This window comes from Diprion similis, chromosome 8 (assembly GCF_021155765.1).
Source record: "Diprion similis isolate iyDipSimi1 chromosome 8, iyDipSimi1.1, whole genome shotgun sequence".
Classification (NCBI taxonomy): Eukaryota; Metazoa; Arthropoda; class Insecta; order Hymenoptera; family Diprionidae; genus Diprion; species Diprion similis.
The window spans coordinates 23,367,511-23,385,436 of NC_060112.1; the positions used below are offsets into that span (position 1 = coordinate 23,367,511).

The following is a 17,926-nucleotide window of genomic DNA, read 5'->3' on the forward strand; positions in this document are numbered from 1 at the left end:
CGAGAAAAAAAAAATTTGTTATAAAAAAAATCGATTTTTGATGATTTCTGACGTTTTAAAAAATGTGGAGCGACCTCTTAAAATTTTTTTTTTGAACTGTCCTTTGGAGTGGGCTCTTAAAACATCAAAAACTAACATTTTGTCAGACGAGACTCGAAAAAAAAAAAAAAAAATAGACAGTTTTTTTGCGCCACCCTAATATTGTATATTTATATATAATAACTTGAAAGAGTTCTTTGTAAAATTAAGTTAAGGGATTTTTTTTTTCTTTTAACGCTATATTGTCCAACAAATTTCCCGAAACATCGTACAGTGTAAACTAGGAATTCGAAGGTACGAGTCGGCGGGTATAATAAGACAGAGAAATTATACGGAAGCGCCGGCGAGAGGAAAATGGGAAGAAACGCACGGAAGCCCGGCTGAGATTTATTGAGAAGGAGAGTTGAAAAGTTGCCGGAGATCTCGAGAGTCGAAGATGCCGAAGCGAGATGCGCCGCTTCTCGGCCGGCGGAGATAACGCCTCGTGAGCCCTCCATCTCACCCCCGAGATTAACCCATCCCTTCCTGAACCACGCGTGATAACGAATCTCTTCTCGATAAACTCGCCGATCCTTTCCGCCGCCATTGCTCACCTCCTTCTTCATTTTCCTTCCGCACAATTCCTTCTTCAGCTTCCTTTCGCCCCGCGGGCAGCCCAGAATCATGGTATTTGTTAATCACGATCCTTCGATGGAGTGAAATTTTTCACGGTGATCTAGAGACGCGGGAATTAGCGGGATCAAGTAGATCTACGATTATACCGTTTACGAAATAACACAAGTCGACGGAAAGAATTTTTTTTTTTTTTCGTTGGTTTGGATTTGAATAAGCAAATTTTTACTCTATATATCGAATGATGATCAAAATCTTTGTTTATTACATTTATAAAGTTTGTTTTTTGCCTTATTCATCAACGTGGTATAAGAATAGACAGAAGGAAACTTTTTAAGTAATAAATAAAGATTTTCGTAATTATTCGATTGATAGAATAAACATTTATTCGTTTAAATATAAACTTGAAAGAAAAAAAAAATAACAATTTCCGTTTACCTGTGATTAGTTATTGTTTCAGATATAAAAGTGATTTCAATGCGAAACTGAAGTTTGTTGTTCAGTTGTTATTTACAATATATGTATGAGAAAAAAGGTTTTTTTTTTCAACATATATAAAAAAGTAAAATTCATCTGATAAAACTGTTGTATTTGAACATTTATAAAAATTTGACGACTAGAATCCAGACTAAAAATTCGTGTTGACGATATGAATTTTTTACGATATAAAGTCACAAAACTGGTTGTCAGATTCCATAGTTTGAATTATTAAAAATATTCTGCCTGGATAAAGGTTTTAAAGATATCCCGATGAAGTTTTTTCAGGGCTCAGAATCCTGGCCTCGTGGTAATAAAAAACTGAAATAGTGGATTGATGGAAAGAGCAAAACATCGAATTTTAAAAGACGTGAAAATTTGATCTTAGAATAACGAAAATTTTGAAAGTTCATGTGAAGTAAATTGAAAGTATAAAAAATCGAAATACTGATTAGTAAACATTCTAATCAGCGACACTTTCAACAATCAAGATTTCGAACAATTCATCTCTCATTATTATATTCTCCCATGTTTGTAATTTCGATATATCGGCCATTCGCAATATTAACCCTTCCAAGTTTTGACCCCCACCCCAATGCCCACCATACCTTCCCTTAAATTCGACACTCAACTCAACCGACTCCAAACAGCGTCATCATTTTTCTTTCCATTGCTCATTGTTTCAATCTGCGATGATATTTCCAGTCACGTACCTAAATGTATAAATCGTTGTGCAAGCCCGAATAATTGCCGGTGTAACTGCACAGCGCGGTATCGCTGATCGGTATAATTTTTTTTTCTCTCTTTTTCTCAGCTTTCGAACAGCAGCGTCAGGGAGTAAAAGAAAAATAAAAAAAAAAAGAAAGAAAAAAAACTAAGTAGATGAAGAAGAAGGAGGATAAAAGAGAAAAAGAAGAGAGAACGAAGGGGGCGGCGGCGGTAGCGGGGGGGGAGGGGGGTAGTCGCGCGAAAGAAAGAAAATAATCTTGAAATCCGTGAAAAGAAGGTGAAAGAGAGAAATGGCGGGATGCCGCCAATTCTCTTGACAATTTGACCTGGCGGTCTGCCAACCCGCGGCCAGTCGATTCAACTAATCTAAGTTGCTTAGCACGACTTCGACCCTCCGTCTTGCAGCCTCCTTCACCCTCATCCCCCTCATCCCCCTCATCCCCCTCCCCGACACACCGAAGACTTAGCCTTCTTGTGTTACTCAAACCGCTCGGTTCGCCATGGTGAATAGAATATATGGGTCACACTCAGCCCATTGTACCTACGCGTACCTTCTACCTACTCGAAAATGACTTGGAGTGAGAAAATTTGAGTGTATCAAACGTGACGTGACGAGACGATTGAAAGAGGCTGCAAATTTTTATTTCGAGTTATAAACGTGTTGTAATTTTTCTTGTAGGTTGAAAGTAGGTAGTAAGTAGGTTCAAAAATTGGGAACAACGAACGTGGAAACAATTTGTTCGGGCATTCTTTTCATCTGACGACGTTTTGCTTAAACACCGAACTTTGGATCGTTTCAAGCGTAAAATCTACCGCGGAAATAACGAAGCGAATAAAATAGTCCCTGGTGTAGGTTGAGGAGATATTCTGGAGTTACGAGTACAGGGAATAAACTAGTTAGTACTTGTACGTAGGGCGTTCCGTGCCAAATCGAACTAAGACACTCACCAACGACGATTTTTTTTATTTTTATCTACGGTGTAGAGTGTACAAAAAAAAAAAAAACGTTTTTCACTGGGTTTTAGTTTTTTTGAATCGTGGGTTCGATTTTTACTGCTAAAAAAAAACGCGGAAACCCAATTTTCTAATTATTAGCTCCCATGGATTGGCTCGAAGTTTTTTCGAGAATTTTTAGACCAAGACGTAAGTGACTCGAGACTTGATTTTTCCTTGCAGTTTTTATCGGAGTGAAATTCGTCCGCTATTCTTTGTTGAAAAAGATCGCTTTCGGCGAAAATTCAGATTATAAAACACAACTAATTTCCACGGCGTGTAACCCGATCCAAAAATACCTAAAGTAAAAGAAAATTCTGGGAACCATTCTCGGTCGAAAAATTCGACGAAGAGTAACGAATGATTGATTTTTTATCCGAAATCCTCATCGCATGTAACACAGTGGCAGATATCCGCATGGACACAAGGGGAAGTTTAATTTCTGAGTAACCCTACACCGCCCCCGAGGTTATCCATTGTGCGGCAGCAGGCCGGAGACACTTGATCGCAGGACTCCATTTGCGGTTTAGCATAATGGAAACCCAAGGCGAGGGGATAGCTATTCCGACGTGGGGCTCGTCGTCACCCGCGTCCCGGTCGCCGAGGGATAAAAATAAACAAGTCGAAGTGAGGAGAAGGAAGTGAAGGAAGTGAAACGTCTGCGGGACCGTCGTCGGGACCTTTAATCTCTCGGGAAGTCGTCCCGAGGGGGACGAGGGAATTCCGACTTGGCTTGACCAATTTTCGACCAGCGATAATCCTCGAGTCGAATTAAATATGATATATTTTTTTGCACGGATTGCTTCGAATCGCTTTTTTCAACCTTCGACTTATTCAGGCATGGAGTATAGAAAAATGTGACTAATGCTGGTCAAAGGACTCTTGCTCGAATGACCAATGAGTGTGATTTACGGCCTTCGAATATCTCGGGCTTGATCTCCTGATCCTTAGCCTTGGTTTGGTACGCCACGTTATCCCTGAGGATTATTACGATTGGCACGGAAGTTGAGTCTCGATAAATTCATCAAGGATCAAGGATCGCGGAACCTCGAGTTCCTTCATGTTTCGAGAAAAGAGGAACGACTGGAATATAGGCTTGTACGTCGTTCCTTGTCGGTGGAAGGCGACGCGCGTACTGTTCACGGGGTCGTAAAGATCCTTCCTTCCCCTCCGAAGGATCGAGAGCTCGTAAATCTTTCGACGACTGACGCAGGTATCCTGCATGCATCGTGCGAGCCGTCGAATTAAGCGATTAGGACATGGAGGGTGGTGGCACTTGTCGAATTCACTTTCGGAGGTCCTGCACTCGCAGGATCCGAACCTCCTTAATCCGGACAAACACCACTCCCGCGTCTAGACTCGCGGATCATCCATAATCCGCAGAAAAGACACGTGACGTTAAAAAAAAAACGCGTTAAGATGCGAAGGATCACGACTTTGCGAAGGTGGATTTCAAACCAAGGTCAAATGGGGTCGGTTTTTACGTGGGAAAATCAGGACGAGACAAGTTGCTGAGAGACTGCGAAGCATCCTTTAGCGTAGTCCTTCGAAGGTATAGAGCTGGTACAACGTCGCAGGAGAAAGGAATTCACCGGTTGGTAGAAAACGTTCGACATTTACACCAACGTTATAAATATTTTTGAGCTAGTGAGACTGCCAATTTTCGTGCGGAGAACAGTGAGGATAATGAAACGCCTGCAGCGACTTCGCTTTTCTGACTGGTGCGGTGGCAGGAGATGTGAGAATATTTTTACCAAAAGGATGTCATTTTTACGCCGAGGGAAATTCAATTTGGAAAGTAGAAACCAGACGCCGAGTGAGCGACTATACGCTAGAAATGAGATCCAAATCTGTTGTCCGGAAATTTCTGAATTCACGAATTGGAATGATTAGTTATTGGAACTCTTATGATTAGCAAAGTTTGAAAAGTGCATAAAGAGAAACGATAAGGTAACGATATAATCAATTATCGTCGAGATTTATGATGATAAGAATTTAACGGAAGCATTACCGTGGTAATTGCAAAGAAATTTAGAGCTTGTGGATAATATTAATGTACCTACGTATTATGGTAGTGAAAATTGAAAGCACGTGTACGGGGTGGAAAGCAAACAGCCATTGTGTTTTATATTGATCTAAAGAACGGAAGGGAAGGACGAAGGGAGGGATCGGGGCGTACATTTTATGATTTTTTGGAAGAAGAAAATGAATTAGGATGTAATGTAACGTCGTTGCCGAAACCCCTAATTTTTATTGTCGAGTAAATCGCTGCTGGGATCATTAGGCATTATGCCATGAGTGTATGGCAATAAGAATCGTTGACTGTTAACACCTGGCGTGATCAGAGCCATGCAGGCATTTTACCCTTGCGAGTTTAATCTGGATCTGGAAAACGAATAACAGTAATTTCAGTCTACGGGGTGAGAGAATAGAATGGAATAGAAAATCTTTTTTTATTACGGTTGTTTGTAAGCGTATGGAGTGAGGTGTGAGAGAGAATTTTGGCCGATTTGAAAATCGAGGAAAGATCCAACGCCAATATTGAGAAATCTCATCACTGCACGATTCGAAAGTCTTTCTCCTTCTTGTGCTCAATATATGGAAATTTTCACCCTTTGACTCACGCGTTATTGTATACTGAGTCGAATTTTGTATACAATATGGTGGATGAAAATTTCAATTTTAATCAAATACAGTCAAAAGACTCTGTGCAGAAGTTTACGTTTTAAATTTTCAAAATTTGATTTCAGATTCGCGATCAGTGTGAGAATGAAAAACTCATGTTTTTGTTTTTTCTTTTTTACGGACAACATTATATCCCGGTAAAGCAAACGCTGCGAAACTTTTCCCAGTGTAGGTATATAAAAGATGATTATCAGAGTTTTTAAATATACATACAAATACAAGTATACAGCAACAGCTTAAGCTCACACCGCGTTATATACACAGTTGTTGTGTTAAAAATTCTCGTTGGATATTTTTCATCGCAATTTCACCGTATAGAGTATAGAGCCGATTAATAACAGTACCTGTAGGTACAAACGTTTCTTCAACGTCTGACAGTTCGAATGAGTTATTCGTCTAGTCAACGCGTGTTTGCGGAATTTCATCAGCCGGTAGATACGTCGGCCCGCGAATCCCCAGCTCAGCTCTAAGGAGTGGAGAATCTAGGTCTGTGATTAATGGAACGAGACAATAATCAGTCAAGCTTACACTACACAAAAACCTGCAATTACTTATGCAACATCCCCCCTCCACCCCCCTTCCAACACCGTTCGCGGTGGGCAGCACCGCCATGATTAATCCATATCCACTTTGCAACTCTGTTTCAGGTTGGGTGTGATGAGGGGTGTGGGTTAAACGAAATATCGCCGAGGTGCGAAAGGAGCCCGTAAGGAAATATGCCGCCATCTTTGATAACGCCGATTTTCAGCCCGTTGCTGCTGTTACTCGTCGCGGCTGACAACAGCTGGGCCTTCAATTCACGACAAGGAGGTGAGTGACTGCGAGTTTAGTGAGAGAAAAAAAAAAATACAAAAACCATGCATACCTATCTCTAACGAAATTCCATAAGATTTTTGGTTTTTTTTCTTTTCTTTTTTTTTTTTTTTTTTTTTACCCTTTTTGTATTCACTTTTTTACCCCGAGGTGTATCTGTCGATTCGACTCCGCGGTTTCTTGTCTTTTCGTTGTTTTTTTTTTTTTTTTTCCTGTTTCCACCACCAACCCCTTAGATCAAATGTTCTTCGAAAGTCAGGCTGCAGACCAGGGGTTTGAAGAGGTCAGAGGTCACCGAGAATCACACTTACGAAGAGATTAACTTTATCTGAATGAATTCGTCAGGGGGAGAAGGACTGGAGGTTATTTATAACTCTCGACTTGCTTCCCCTTCCTCCTCTCCTCTTTTCTTTTCTTTTCCTTTCTTTTCTTTTCTTTTCTTTTCTTTGAGCTCGTAATTTTGGTCGGAGAATTCAATGGATGCTTGCGAAGGAAATGAAAGGTGTATTATAATAATAAGAATAATAACAATAATAACAATAGAAATGTGAACGGTGCGGTAGCTTGTAAATGTATTATACATATAATATCTACATATATAGTTAATTGGGGTGAAATTTATGCCCGCCAAAAAGAACTTCTTTTGAAGAAGCATTCGCCTAATCGCAAAGCAAATATAAGACTATCTGATCGAATTTTAATGGGCAACTTGCGTGCGGCGACGCCGAGCGACCCAAGGCTCACGGCTACAACAACCCCTGGGCTTATACTCTCTCCGCAGGGGTGCCTCGGACCCTCCCAGCTCCTCGGACAATATCTTCGTAAGGTGAATTTACAGCGTATAAACACGGTGTCCCAGTTATCGCCTAACTTTTATTACCTTATTGCGCTTTATTGCCCGCTTTATTTCTGCAGATACCTCAACGGTGTGTATGTACCTTAACCACCCCTAAAGCTACGTGGGTACTTACGTCCGATTTTATTCGACATATTATTCATACATACAGATCTGCCGTCCACATCCCTGCACAGTCGAATAACTCCAATTACAATATATGTGAGAACGATCGTATGCAAAGTACTTCGAGATCTATATCGATCATAAATGTATCACAAATGTGTGGATGCAAGAGCTTCGCAATATCTTGTGATTGAATCGAGACGCTGCTAACGGTTCTTCTTCTTTTTTTTTTTTTTTTATCTTTTTAAGAAAAAAAAAAAAAAAAACTAATTTACAGAGATAAGTAAATCACAGTATCAAAAATATTTCTTAACATTCAGGGGATTTTTCCACTGCGACGTCTTGATTTATTGTTTTTTGATTTTAGCACAAAAAAAAAAAAAGTAACAGAAAACTAGAACTTGCTACCCAAAAAGACACAGAATATTTGAAAAAAAAAATATCCAGAGTGTACGAAATTTCACGATAACTCGTGAGATTACGTTAGATTTAGTATTGTTATTACAAAGGTTGATGCTTCAATTCGATAATTGGAGCAAGAGCTTGGATTCAAGAGCAGAAAGGATGGGAAAAAGAAATTAGAATATCTACGGATAGAAATATTTGCTTTTCGCATTATACTTCGTATAAAGATATAAAGATATATATGTATATATGGTTGGGTACGTATGTATGATGCAGGTATATAAATATCACATACATAAATTAAGTCGTTCGGGAGGAAATTTTTTCTTAACTCTCTCTCTCTCTCTTTTCCGAGGATCTTATCTTTGAAATAATATAACGTGACCCGTGTGTATTATGCCTAATTTATTATCCTGCTCCTGTTCGTACAACAATTGAGAAAAAAGAAAAAAGGAAAAGAAAAAAACTTGAGCAATTACTCAAACCTCGTACGTGATTCGAAAATTCAGTCTTTCATGCTTTACGACACGAGATAGATATAATATTGTTTTGAATCTGGGTGAATGAAAATCGAATTCGAAATCAATTGCGCAATGATATGAGAATCAAAAATCTTAAAATTTGAACATTACATAATTAGACAATAATCACACGATACACAAATGACTCCAGCATTGAAAATCGCAAATTAAAACTGATAAAACAGAATCACGTACAATTAGTCAAGATTTCCTTGAAAAATCGGGAAAATTAGGGTCTACTTGTAAGAAAAATCAGGCTTTAATGAGTCGGGCTGATTGAGCTGAGACGGAATGCACCGTTGGTCGTAGTAAAATTGCGAGGCCATCTGTCGGCCTGTCCGTCCATCCGTCCATCCGTCCATCAGTGGGTAGCTCGTCTCCTGTCTTTCTGTCAGCTTCTCGTCTCTCTTCTATTCTTGTTCAAAATCCCCGCCTTACGTCAAGTTCCTCCCATAGTCAGTGGAGTCAAGGGAGGATAGAAATGCGACCGCGTTTGTAACTGCCTTCTACCAAAAGACAGACAGGCATTTCAGCCACACGACCGTTCAAGACGCACACATGCTCGGATATATTATTCTTGTGGATAGACATTGCTCGGAGAAAGGCGAACTATCTCAAACTCACGTTTATTTGTCAGTTGGATGTCCCTGCACGATTCTCCTCTGTGTGGTCGAAAACCGCCATTTGTCGCAAACCTTGCTGCTCTTGTCACTTCTCCACAATTCTGCTCCTCTCTCGATCTTTCTCTTCTCTTTCTTCTTCTGCTATTTCAGAAATTAGAAATGGTTTGATAGATTCTAAAACGGTAACTCTTCAAAAATTTCCTCACTTTCCAGATTTTTTTCTTCGTATTTATAACTTTCATTTACACTTCTTTAATTTAAGCTCCAACAGTCTTCGTCGTGACTTCGTGACACTTTGGAATGCATGCACACCTGCATCCACCTATGCGAACGTGTCTCGCCTGATGTATCTCAAAGAAAATGGCTCCAACGAACTTTTCGGAGTGTGAAATCCGGACTAACCAATTTCGCAGTACCTTCTGTACAACAACGTCGCGTTGGAAGTCGAGGTACTTGACACGGTTTCACGTGACTTGGAGCAATTTCGTAGGAGTTTAGGCAGCGGCAGTAGCAGCATGAGCTCGAAGTGCTCTCGCGTGACTTTAACTCTGTAGTAAGTCAAGTAACGGGCCACACGAGTTCTCGTATCACTCGAGATGATTACACCCGAGCTCGTTCCTTGGCACGCTCGATTTCTGGAAGCCATTGTGAAAGTTTGATGTATAAAGCGAATTGGGATCATCGTCGGGACGACGTACGCATCCGCGAATTCCGTCCAAGTAATTATTCGATTCGCTTACTATATATAATTAACGAAAGCGCATGCACCGTCCTCTTTGGTTGATAAATGATTAGGCAAATAGAGCTGTTGGTGCAGCGAACCTCAGCATCGCTACGGTGCTCCGAAGGTTTTATTTATATTCCGGGACTCTGTCGGATATCATTCGTTGGATGGGCAATTAGGTGCGGTACAGGGAGGAAGACCATGACTAAGAGAAGTGTTACTGTGCGAAGGAAAAGTGTGTGTTAAATGTAGGTACGAAGTGGTGGTTCTTCTCTTCTTTATTTTTTCCTCTATCTCTCTCGTTTGAACGCGGCGATGGAAAGGTTCAGGGCGATGAACCAGAGCTGAGAAAACTCCCGTAGCCGCACCTGAGGTGCGGTAAAATAGAGACGAAGAAGAAGAAGGAAAAAAGAAGAAGTTTCCAACGGGAGGAGCTGAGTGAGTAGACATGAGTGTATCAACTAGGAGCAAAGTAGTTTACTGCCACGGCATGTTTTAGGGAAGTTTTACGATACTTTTATAGATTGCCGTTAAATAAACGCTGCAGCACCCGAGATATCGTCCGTGGAAGGGGCGGACCTTCGAGTGTTTGTGGAAGAGAGCGTCAAACTTGCGAAGCTCCAAACCCTCGGGGACGACGACGACGACGATGTTCCCGACTCTCGTCTACGGCTGGGATTCATGTACTCGCAACATCGTGGATTCGGACAAACGAACCGACAAGTTTTTCAAATTCCGCGCCATTCCTTCACTGTTTTTCTGGTTCCAAGTATACCTCAGCAGACGACGCCCCTAAGCTGGTTTTTGAATTCTCAGACAGACAGTTTTGTTACTCATTGTCACCGCGTACATCTTTCTCTTTTTCTTTCTCTCTCTCTCTCTTGATGGAAATTCTTGGATCTGAGCCCAAATGAGAAGCTCAACGAAAAGGACGATGAAGAACGAAACGCAACAACGTCTCCAGGCACGTTTCACCCTCTCTCAAATCGATGCTCTGTAACCAACATTTTCTCTGCTGCTGTGCCACTGCAGTAGACGAGTTACTTTCATCCCCCGAGTGCATTCGGGTGCAGGATTCTTGGGTCGTCGGGTCGATGAAATGCGGAAATGCGGGAAATTCGGAGTCAGAATACTGCAAGATCTCTGTATCGGGGAACGAAGACTGAGGAACGGTAAAAATATTCCAACGAGCTCAAGAACCAGGCAAAGGGTGATTCTGGAACGATAATAATTGGGAGAAAAATTGAAGAAGAGATAACAACGAAGGTGTAATTTCCGGTTTACGAGAAGAGCGAACTGCCCCGAATGGTATAAAATTTTCTACGAGGAATTAGAATGCGAGGGTAGGTTTCGAGGGTGAAATCGTACCGGATTACTGGTCCAATATCCCCTCAAGTCCGCGAAGCATGAGCCGGGCGTTAATCGATACACGTTGCAACTCTCGAAATGGTAAGGAACAAATGTCTGAGAAATTCTCCCCTTGCAATAATAACAGTATATCACCGGTATAACACTCGGCTACTCAGCGACGGTTATATCGAGTAATTAATATCTGGCGACTCACTTGGCTCGGTTCGATGTGGTGGCGAACGAGCCGAGCTCTCTGGAGATTTATCGCTCTATATATTCCGCTGGGTGGAGGGTCGTATAAATCATTCGAAAAAGTTTCGGATAATAAGTTTTCTTTAGCCGTTGCTAGTGGTGGTGGTGGTGGTGGTGGTGGTGGTGCGATGGTATGGCAGTAGTGGAGATATACACGCCCACCCGACCCTGAGATATACGTTAGCCAGACAGATTCGGCGTCGTTAATAGGAAACCTCTGCTCTCCACACGAGAAGAAGAAGACGAAGAAGAAGAAGAAGAAGAAGAAGAAGAAGCACTTTTCAAGGAAGGCGTATTTAGGAATGATATACGCCGGATGTCTCGCTCTATGACGGCTTCTGCCACTTGGATTATATTTTTGGACTCCTGGTGAAAGTAATTGCGTCGGACACTCGTGGCATAACCACCAACCTTATACTCCACTGGTTACACCCTCGTACCCTAATTTTTTTTATTGCTAGTTTCATTTCCACCCCTTCCTGGGGTTCGATTGGATGTTGCTCACCTTCTTCTTCATCCTGATTCATCAGTTTGTAGTCATCGTTGATTACCGAATGCAGCATATATAAGCTTCCAGTTCATATATAGTCGCTTTTCCTAATCGTATCCACAAACCTCGAAAGTGTCCATCCATATTTGTTTCTCCGTCACATCATGCTTCCATGAGTGTTTATCCATCGTCGTTATAATCGTGCTTAAACGACGAACCCCGTGACGTTTACTTGCCGATGATAAGACGTTCGTGTTCTCCTCTGTTTACTGCGAAAAGCCCCAAGAAGTGTTAATTGGATGGTTGTTCATACGGTGTCTATTGACGTTTATGGAGGTCGTAGGAGCTGCTCTCAACTTCTCTGAAGCTCATCGCTCGTTCAAAGTGTCGGGTCGTCCTATACGTACTCGAGTTCGCTTCGGCAATGAAAAAAGAAAACAAAAATAAGATAGAAAAAATCAAATTGCGACATGAACCTTGAGCAGTTTTGCCCTCTGGTGAAAGAGAACTGCAGCTACTACTTCAAGGTGATTCAAATCCCTTAATTGCAAGTCACAATTACGGGGTGCGAGCAAAATGGTCAACGACCGAAGACAACGACGAAGACGACGACGACGACTTGTTCCTTCGCACGGGGTGTCGAGCTCGTTGTCGTCCGACTCTTCCTCCTCCTTTTCCTCTTCCTCGTTTACGTCGACGTCGAGTCATGCCACCCAGGCAAGTCGCCCGGAGAGACAAGGCGCCGTAACATATGGTCTATTAGGACTAATAATAGGCGCCTTAGGAGTGCACAGTTCCTTCGCACCGGGGACGAACCGACACGTGAAAAATAATAGAAACAAATAAAATGGAAGAAGAGAGAGTGAGGAAAAGTGAAACAAACGTCGTCCCGGCGCCGGCTTTAAACGTCCTCTTTTTCTTCTTCTTCTTCCTCAACTCACTTGCTCTTCTTAAATTCCTTAGGCAGCGTGGACGCGTTCATTATTGTCCGTGTATTACTTACTCCCGGGGATTACCGTTGCACCCTCGTACCCACAGGGTAATTAAATCACCGACAATCTCGAGAGCTATGCGACAACCCCTCGTCCTTCGGCATTGCTCGACTGCCGAACGTCGGTCTCTTCTACGTTCATAATGCATTCCTTGCTCGTGTAACCACAAGCTTCTGGTTATTTGTTTTTTGTTTTTTTTTTTTTTGTTTTTTTTATTTTTTTTTATTCTACTTTGTTCCAAGTTTAGTTAGGCCCGGGTTATTTCGTTAATTTATCGACACGCGTGCGGCTTATACAGGGGTGCCGAAACGAACCCCTTCCGAATCTCGGCTCGTTCCAACCCCTTCGAGGCGTCGTGGATCAAATCAGATCCTCTAGCTTTTTCGAGTTAACGATTGTGAGATTGAAATTGTTGAATGATTTTATTTTTCTCTCTCTTTTGTTATAGAAAGATGAAGTGCAATAATCACCTCAAGCTTTATGTATACAGTGAAATAAAAACGCGTCACATTCTTCAATAGACTTTATAATTTGGTGTCGATCTAACCACAAAACTCCCGGAATGAATGTTAAAAATTATTCTAAATATTTCAACATCCCAATGTTCGATAGTGTAAAAACTAAGCTCTCGGTATCAAAGAATCGACGGATCTGTAACCGCATCAAAAGCGAACCATGCGACTAATAATGTAGAGAGCAAAATAGATGTAACCGGAAATGGTGGAAAACAGAATACGTGGGAAAAAGGGACACAAAGAGACGACAGTATCGGGTATTTTGAAAAAAAAAAGGTGAAGTGCTCGCGAACCACGGTCGCATGTCGGAGTTGAAAGTTCGCCTATTTGAGGCAACTAATACAGGAATGCCAATGCCAACCCAATACCTCCCTACCTATACGGGGCTGGAAGGTATCAGCTTCGAAAATCTCTCCCGAATGTTGGCGTACGGCTCTCGTCTATGGGAGAAACAAAGGGCGAACGTAGCGGTAAAATCGCTGTTAACGAGACCAGCGTAGAGAGAAAGAGAGAAAGAGAGAAAGAGAGAAAGAGAGAAAGAGAGAAAGGGGTGGGGGTGGTGGGTTTGTTCGCCGCTTTACGGCTTTCCATTTCGACGCCATTATCCACCCTCGGCATTACCCTCGCGGCACGGGGCTCGGTATTCCCGTATTGTCGCCCCGTTGACACTCTCAAATTTTTAGTGAAAGCACACCGCCCACGGATCAGCCGCCCATCCAGCAACCCTCCTTCGTTTCTGTATGAACCAAATACACGCCCAACCCTACACATATGTATTGTACGTACGTACGTAGAGACACAAAGTAGCACCGCGTGTGAGGATTGATACGGAATTATTCAGAACACCCAGCGCAACGTATCCCGTCGAGGAGGAATTACAAACGATGCGTATACGAAAATGACAAGGCAGTAGAGAACTTCACTCCCCGTATATAACCAACGACGTCACTCAGATCGTCGATTTTCACATTCATCATTTATTATACCCACCATTCGCCGTACTACACGTGTGTCCGGGAAACCCGGTTTCTATTCTTTGACCTGCATTCGGAAGATCCTCGTATCTGCTCTCATGCAGAGGGATACTGTTTCGGTGGTTGTAAAAAATTGAACAATTGATTAATATCGCCTTGGGTCCTACCTAAAACGTTTCTATTTATTTTTATTTTTTTTATTTTTTTTATTTGTTACACGCACGTATAAATTTAACCATATAATAATACAATACAATATGCACAGGGGAAAACGAGAGATGAGACTTAATTTTATTCTTTATACGTCTGACAACTTTCGCCCATTAATTATTCCGGAGAAGAACGTGTGCGCGTTTCCAACGGCAGAACCAGCAGCTGTATATTAAAGCGAGAAACCTTTTTCAGGTGGATGAAAATTTTTCGTGGTTCGTTATTGGCCGGTGATTTACGCTGTCCTACGGCAGTATTTCACATCTCCCAGCATCTCGGAATTTATTGGTAGAGGATGAAAGAGAGAGAGAGAGAGAGAGAGAGAGAGAGAGAGAGAGAGAGAGGATCGGTATAAAATACAGGCGACACGCCATGACCGGCTTTCCTTGCACGATTCGCACTTGCAATTTTCACACACATGTGATTATATATTATATCGGGCGATAAATAATCATATTAAGGAAGTAAGCTTCCCTTCTCTTCTCTTCTCTATGCAATCTATCACATATTATTTTCATTTTGCTTGACATGAACAATTCCGTTTTCTAACTCCGGAATAGGGGGAACGAGAAGAAAAAAAAAAATTTTTTGTCTCATTATCGATCGTGTAATTATTGGATAAATTTAATTAAATAGTTTTAATTGAACCCTGAAGATTAATAAGAGAATTGATGAAAACGAAGTTGGTAACGTTATACTGTAACGATGAATGTTTAAGAAAAATCGTTAATTTGCACCTTTGGGATTGTCTGGAATTTGGTTAAATAAACACGGTGAAGAAAATTTATTTTGAATAGTCAATTTCTTCAAAGTCGTTCTAAAATTGCGAAATAAGGATTTTGTTCCTGATGTTCCGTTACGTTAACTCGACTTTTCGGTGAAAAAAAAAAATTACCTTTCGTCAACGAGAAAACCGTTTTCCAGCATTTCCCACACACTGTGTGTATGTGTGAGTGTGTGTATGGGTTCGGGTAGAAGACATTCTATCCTGAATTCCGGGAAAACGTTTTTACATCAACGATACCTCAAGTATTCGATGGAGACACTTCCGGTTACAAAATGATGGTAGCTAGAACTTGGACAGGATTCCTTATTCTTAAAATATGGGCTACACGACCTTTCGTTTTTTTTTAAGCCCCCCTCCCCCCCCCCCCCCCCTCCATCACTCATTACTTGCAAGGGGAGGAAACCACGTGGGAAGGTCGATTTTTAAGCTTTTTTTGGGAATTTTTTTTTTCAAGTGAATAAAATAAATAGAATTTATTTAAACTTTTAGATAATTTTATTAACGTTTTCAATTACATGTCAGAATTTTGCCAAATCGTCTGAAAGCAAAACAGCATTTTTTTTCACATTAGTCATGTATTTTCTAACCAAATGAACGAACTTTTACTTGAAAATCTTGAAAATTGAACGATTTACAGGAATTTAAAAACAAATCTCAATTTTCAGCATATTTTCAGTTCTTTTTCAATAAAAAGTACATTTAGATTGGTATAGACAACCTAATAAACAGTAACCACAAATTTCTTTCACGAGTAGTGGTTAATAATTTTTTGACTCAGAGTGCACACAAATCGAAAAATACTGGTTTTGAGGAAAATGCGTTAAAGAAAAAAAAGAAAAAAAAAAAAAAATCAATGAAAACTGTAAAATCGAGATAGTAATAAATTCTATGAACTGCTTACCTGTTGATCTGCGATTCCAGCACCACATACCAATCCTTCTTTTCCTTCGTGAGCCTCATTCGGAGCTTGCATCCCCCCGTTTCTTGCCTCCTATTCCGTCGTTTCGCGCGCAGTTTGTCCATTTGTTCCATCAGGATTTCGAATTTCATTTAAAAATTCTGGGAGCATAATCTTGAAAACTATACCAACGACTTATACAATGAAAAAAAGTCGATTTTTTGCAGTCGATTTATTTCCCCCTTAAAAATGGAATTCATTCTATCAAAATATTCCACTCGATCGTTGAAACTGTTTCCTTTTACCACGGCAACCAGTTTTTTCCCCGGCATAAAATGGAATCATCAAACCGCCACGCATTTCTAGACTTCCTCCCCCAAATATCCGACCTAAACCAGCTGTAGCTTCTTCGCTCATCCGTCTTGTTCACTTTCATCGATTGATCCGAGCTTTTAACCCGACGTTAAATAGCCGGAGACTCGGAAATAGACGAACGGAATTCGTAGCGTCTTTATTAGGTTAATTATAGGACTTTTAGGGGGCAAGGGGGGGAGGGGGGGGGGGGTAATAAAGGGGGCAGACGACGGTTGCAGGGGGAGGAGGGCGCAGGTGCGTCCTACGGCCCCAGGAACGCAGGGTAGGTTATACAGCTTGGCTTCGCTAACGAGCATCTAGATAAAACACCGAAACGTCGTCAGGATTAATTAAATAATTAAAACGCGTAATTATCTGGGTACACCCGGTATATGTATATACGGCAGAGCCGGGCACGCCGGGTTCGTATATCATAAGATAAACCCGGGACACCTTGCCGGACGCTATCAGCCCTCGCATCTGTCCATAGGCATAGATATAATGCCAGTCGTCCACGAATCCGCGTACAAACCACCCCCTACCCCCGAAAAAACTCAGCTTCGTCTTTCCCGTTTTTCATTTCTAGCTTACTTTCTTCCGGCTTCCGTTCTTCCTTCATTCGTTATCATCGTTATCCCTCATTTTTGATAATTCGAATAAAAAGTGAGCGAGACGAGTGGGAGAAAAAGAGAAAAAGAAATTTCTCGACGTGATTAATTGAAACTCCTTTCGTTACACAATAAAGTCTAATTTTTATTTAAACAATAAGATCAATTGCATTTCTATGTAATTTACTTTATTTATATTGAATGAATTTTTACAAAACTATCTTTCAAACCTGCTAAATTTCTAATAATATAGCTTCTTATTCGAACAGATATTTTTTTCTCGAATTTTATTGAAACCTCATCGATTCAACTCCATTGACATAAATTTCAACGAATCTGATAATGTCATCAAAAAGAAAAAAAAAAAAAAAAAAAAACCAACTCATAGAATCGCATTTCTATGAGTAATTCAAAATCAATTGTAACCTTCTCGGCTTGAATTTGGAATGAGAAAAATGTGTCTTTTTCGTTTTTTACATTGAGAAGAGAATATGATTTGAATAAAATTTCTTTCTAGAATCACGATTTGCAAGTTTTCGTTACTTTTTTCTCCAAGTATCCCGGTTCTTTTTTTTTTTTTTTTTTTTTTTTTTTCTTTTTCTTTTGCATCGTACTGTGACGTTTTTTATACGTGTATATTATACAGGTTCGATCATTGATAAAAAAGAAAAAGAAAAAGAAAAGAAAAAAATAATAATCAAAATCCTCACTCTCTTCACTTTCTTTCAGCTCGCGGATCGATTTTTGTTTTTATTTTTTTTCATCGTTTCCTTTCTCCTCTCTCTTTCTCTTTTGCATTTCTTGTTTTTCATCTTTTCTTATGTATACGCGTGCAATATTTCCCCTAGCAAGGGGAGACATCTGGCGCACCTGTTCCCTCGGGGATTTAGAAAATTTCCCCTTTTTGTGTGTAC

The 17,926-nt window shown here is 40.8% G+C and overlaps 1 protein-coding gene across 2 annotated transcripts in view; it reads left to right on the forward strand.

Annotated features, from left to right (window-relative positions):
* LOC124410042 overlaps nucleotides 1-17,926 on the forward strand; it is a 141,629-nt gene that overhangs the window by 71,313 nt on the left and 52,390 nt on the right. For both annotated transcript variants that reach the window (XM_046888157.1, XM_046888156.1), the window contains exon 2: nucleotides 6,183-6,345. In XM_046888157.1, coding sequence (XP_046744113.1) covers nucleotides 6,252-6,345 — 94 coding nt within the window. In that variant the 5' untranslated portion in view covers nucleotides 6,183-6,251. The remainder of the gene's footprint in view (nucleotides 1-6,182; nucleotides 6,346-17,926) is intronic.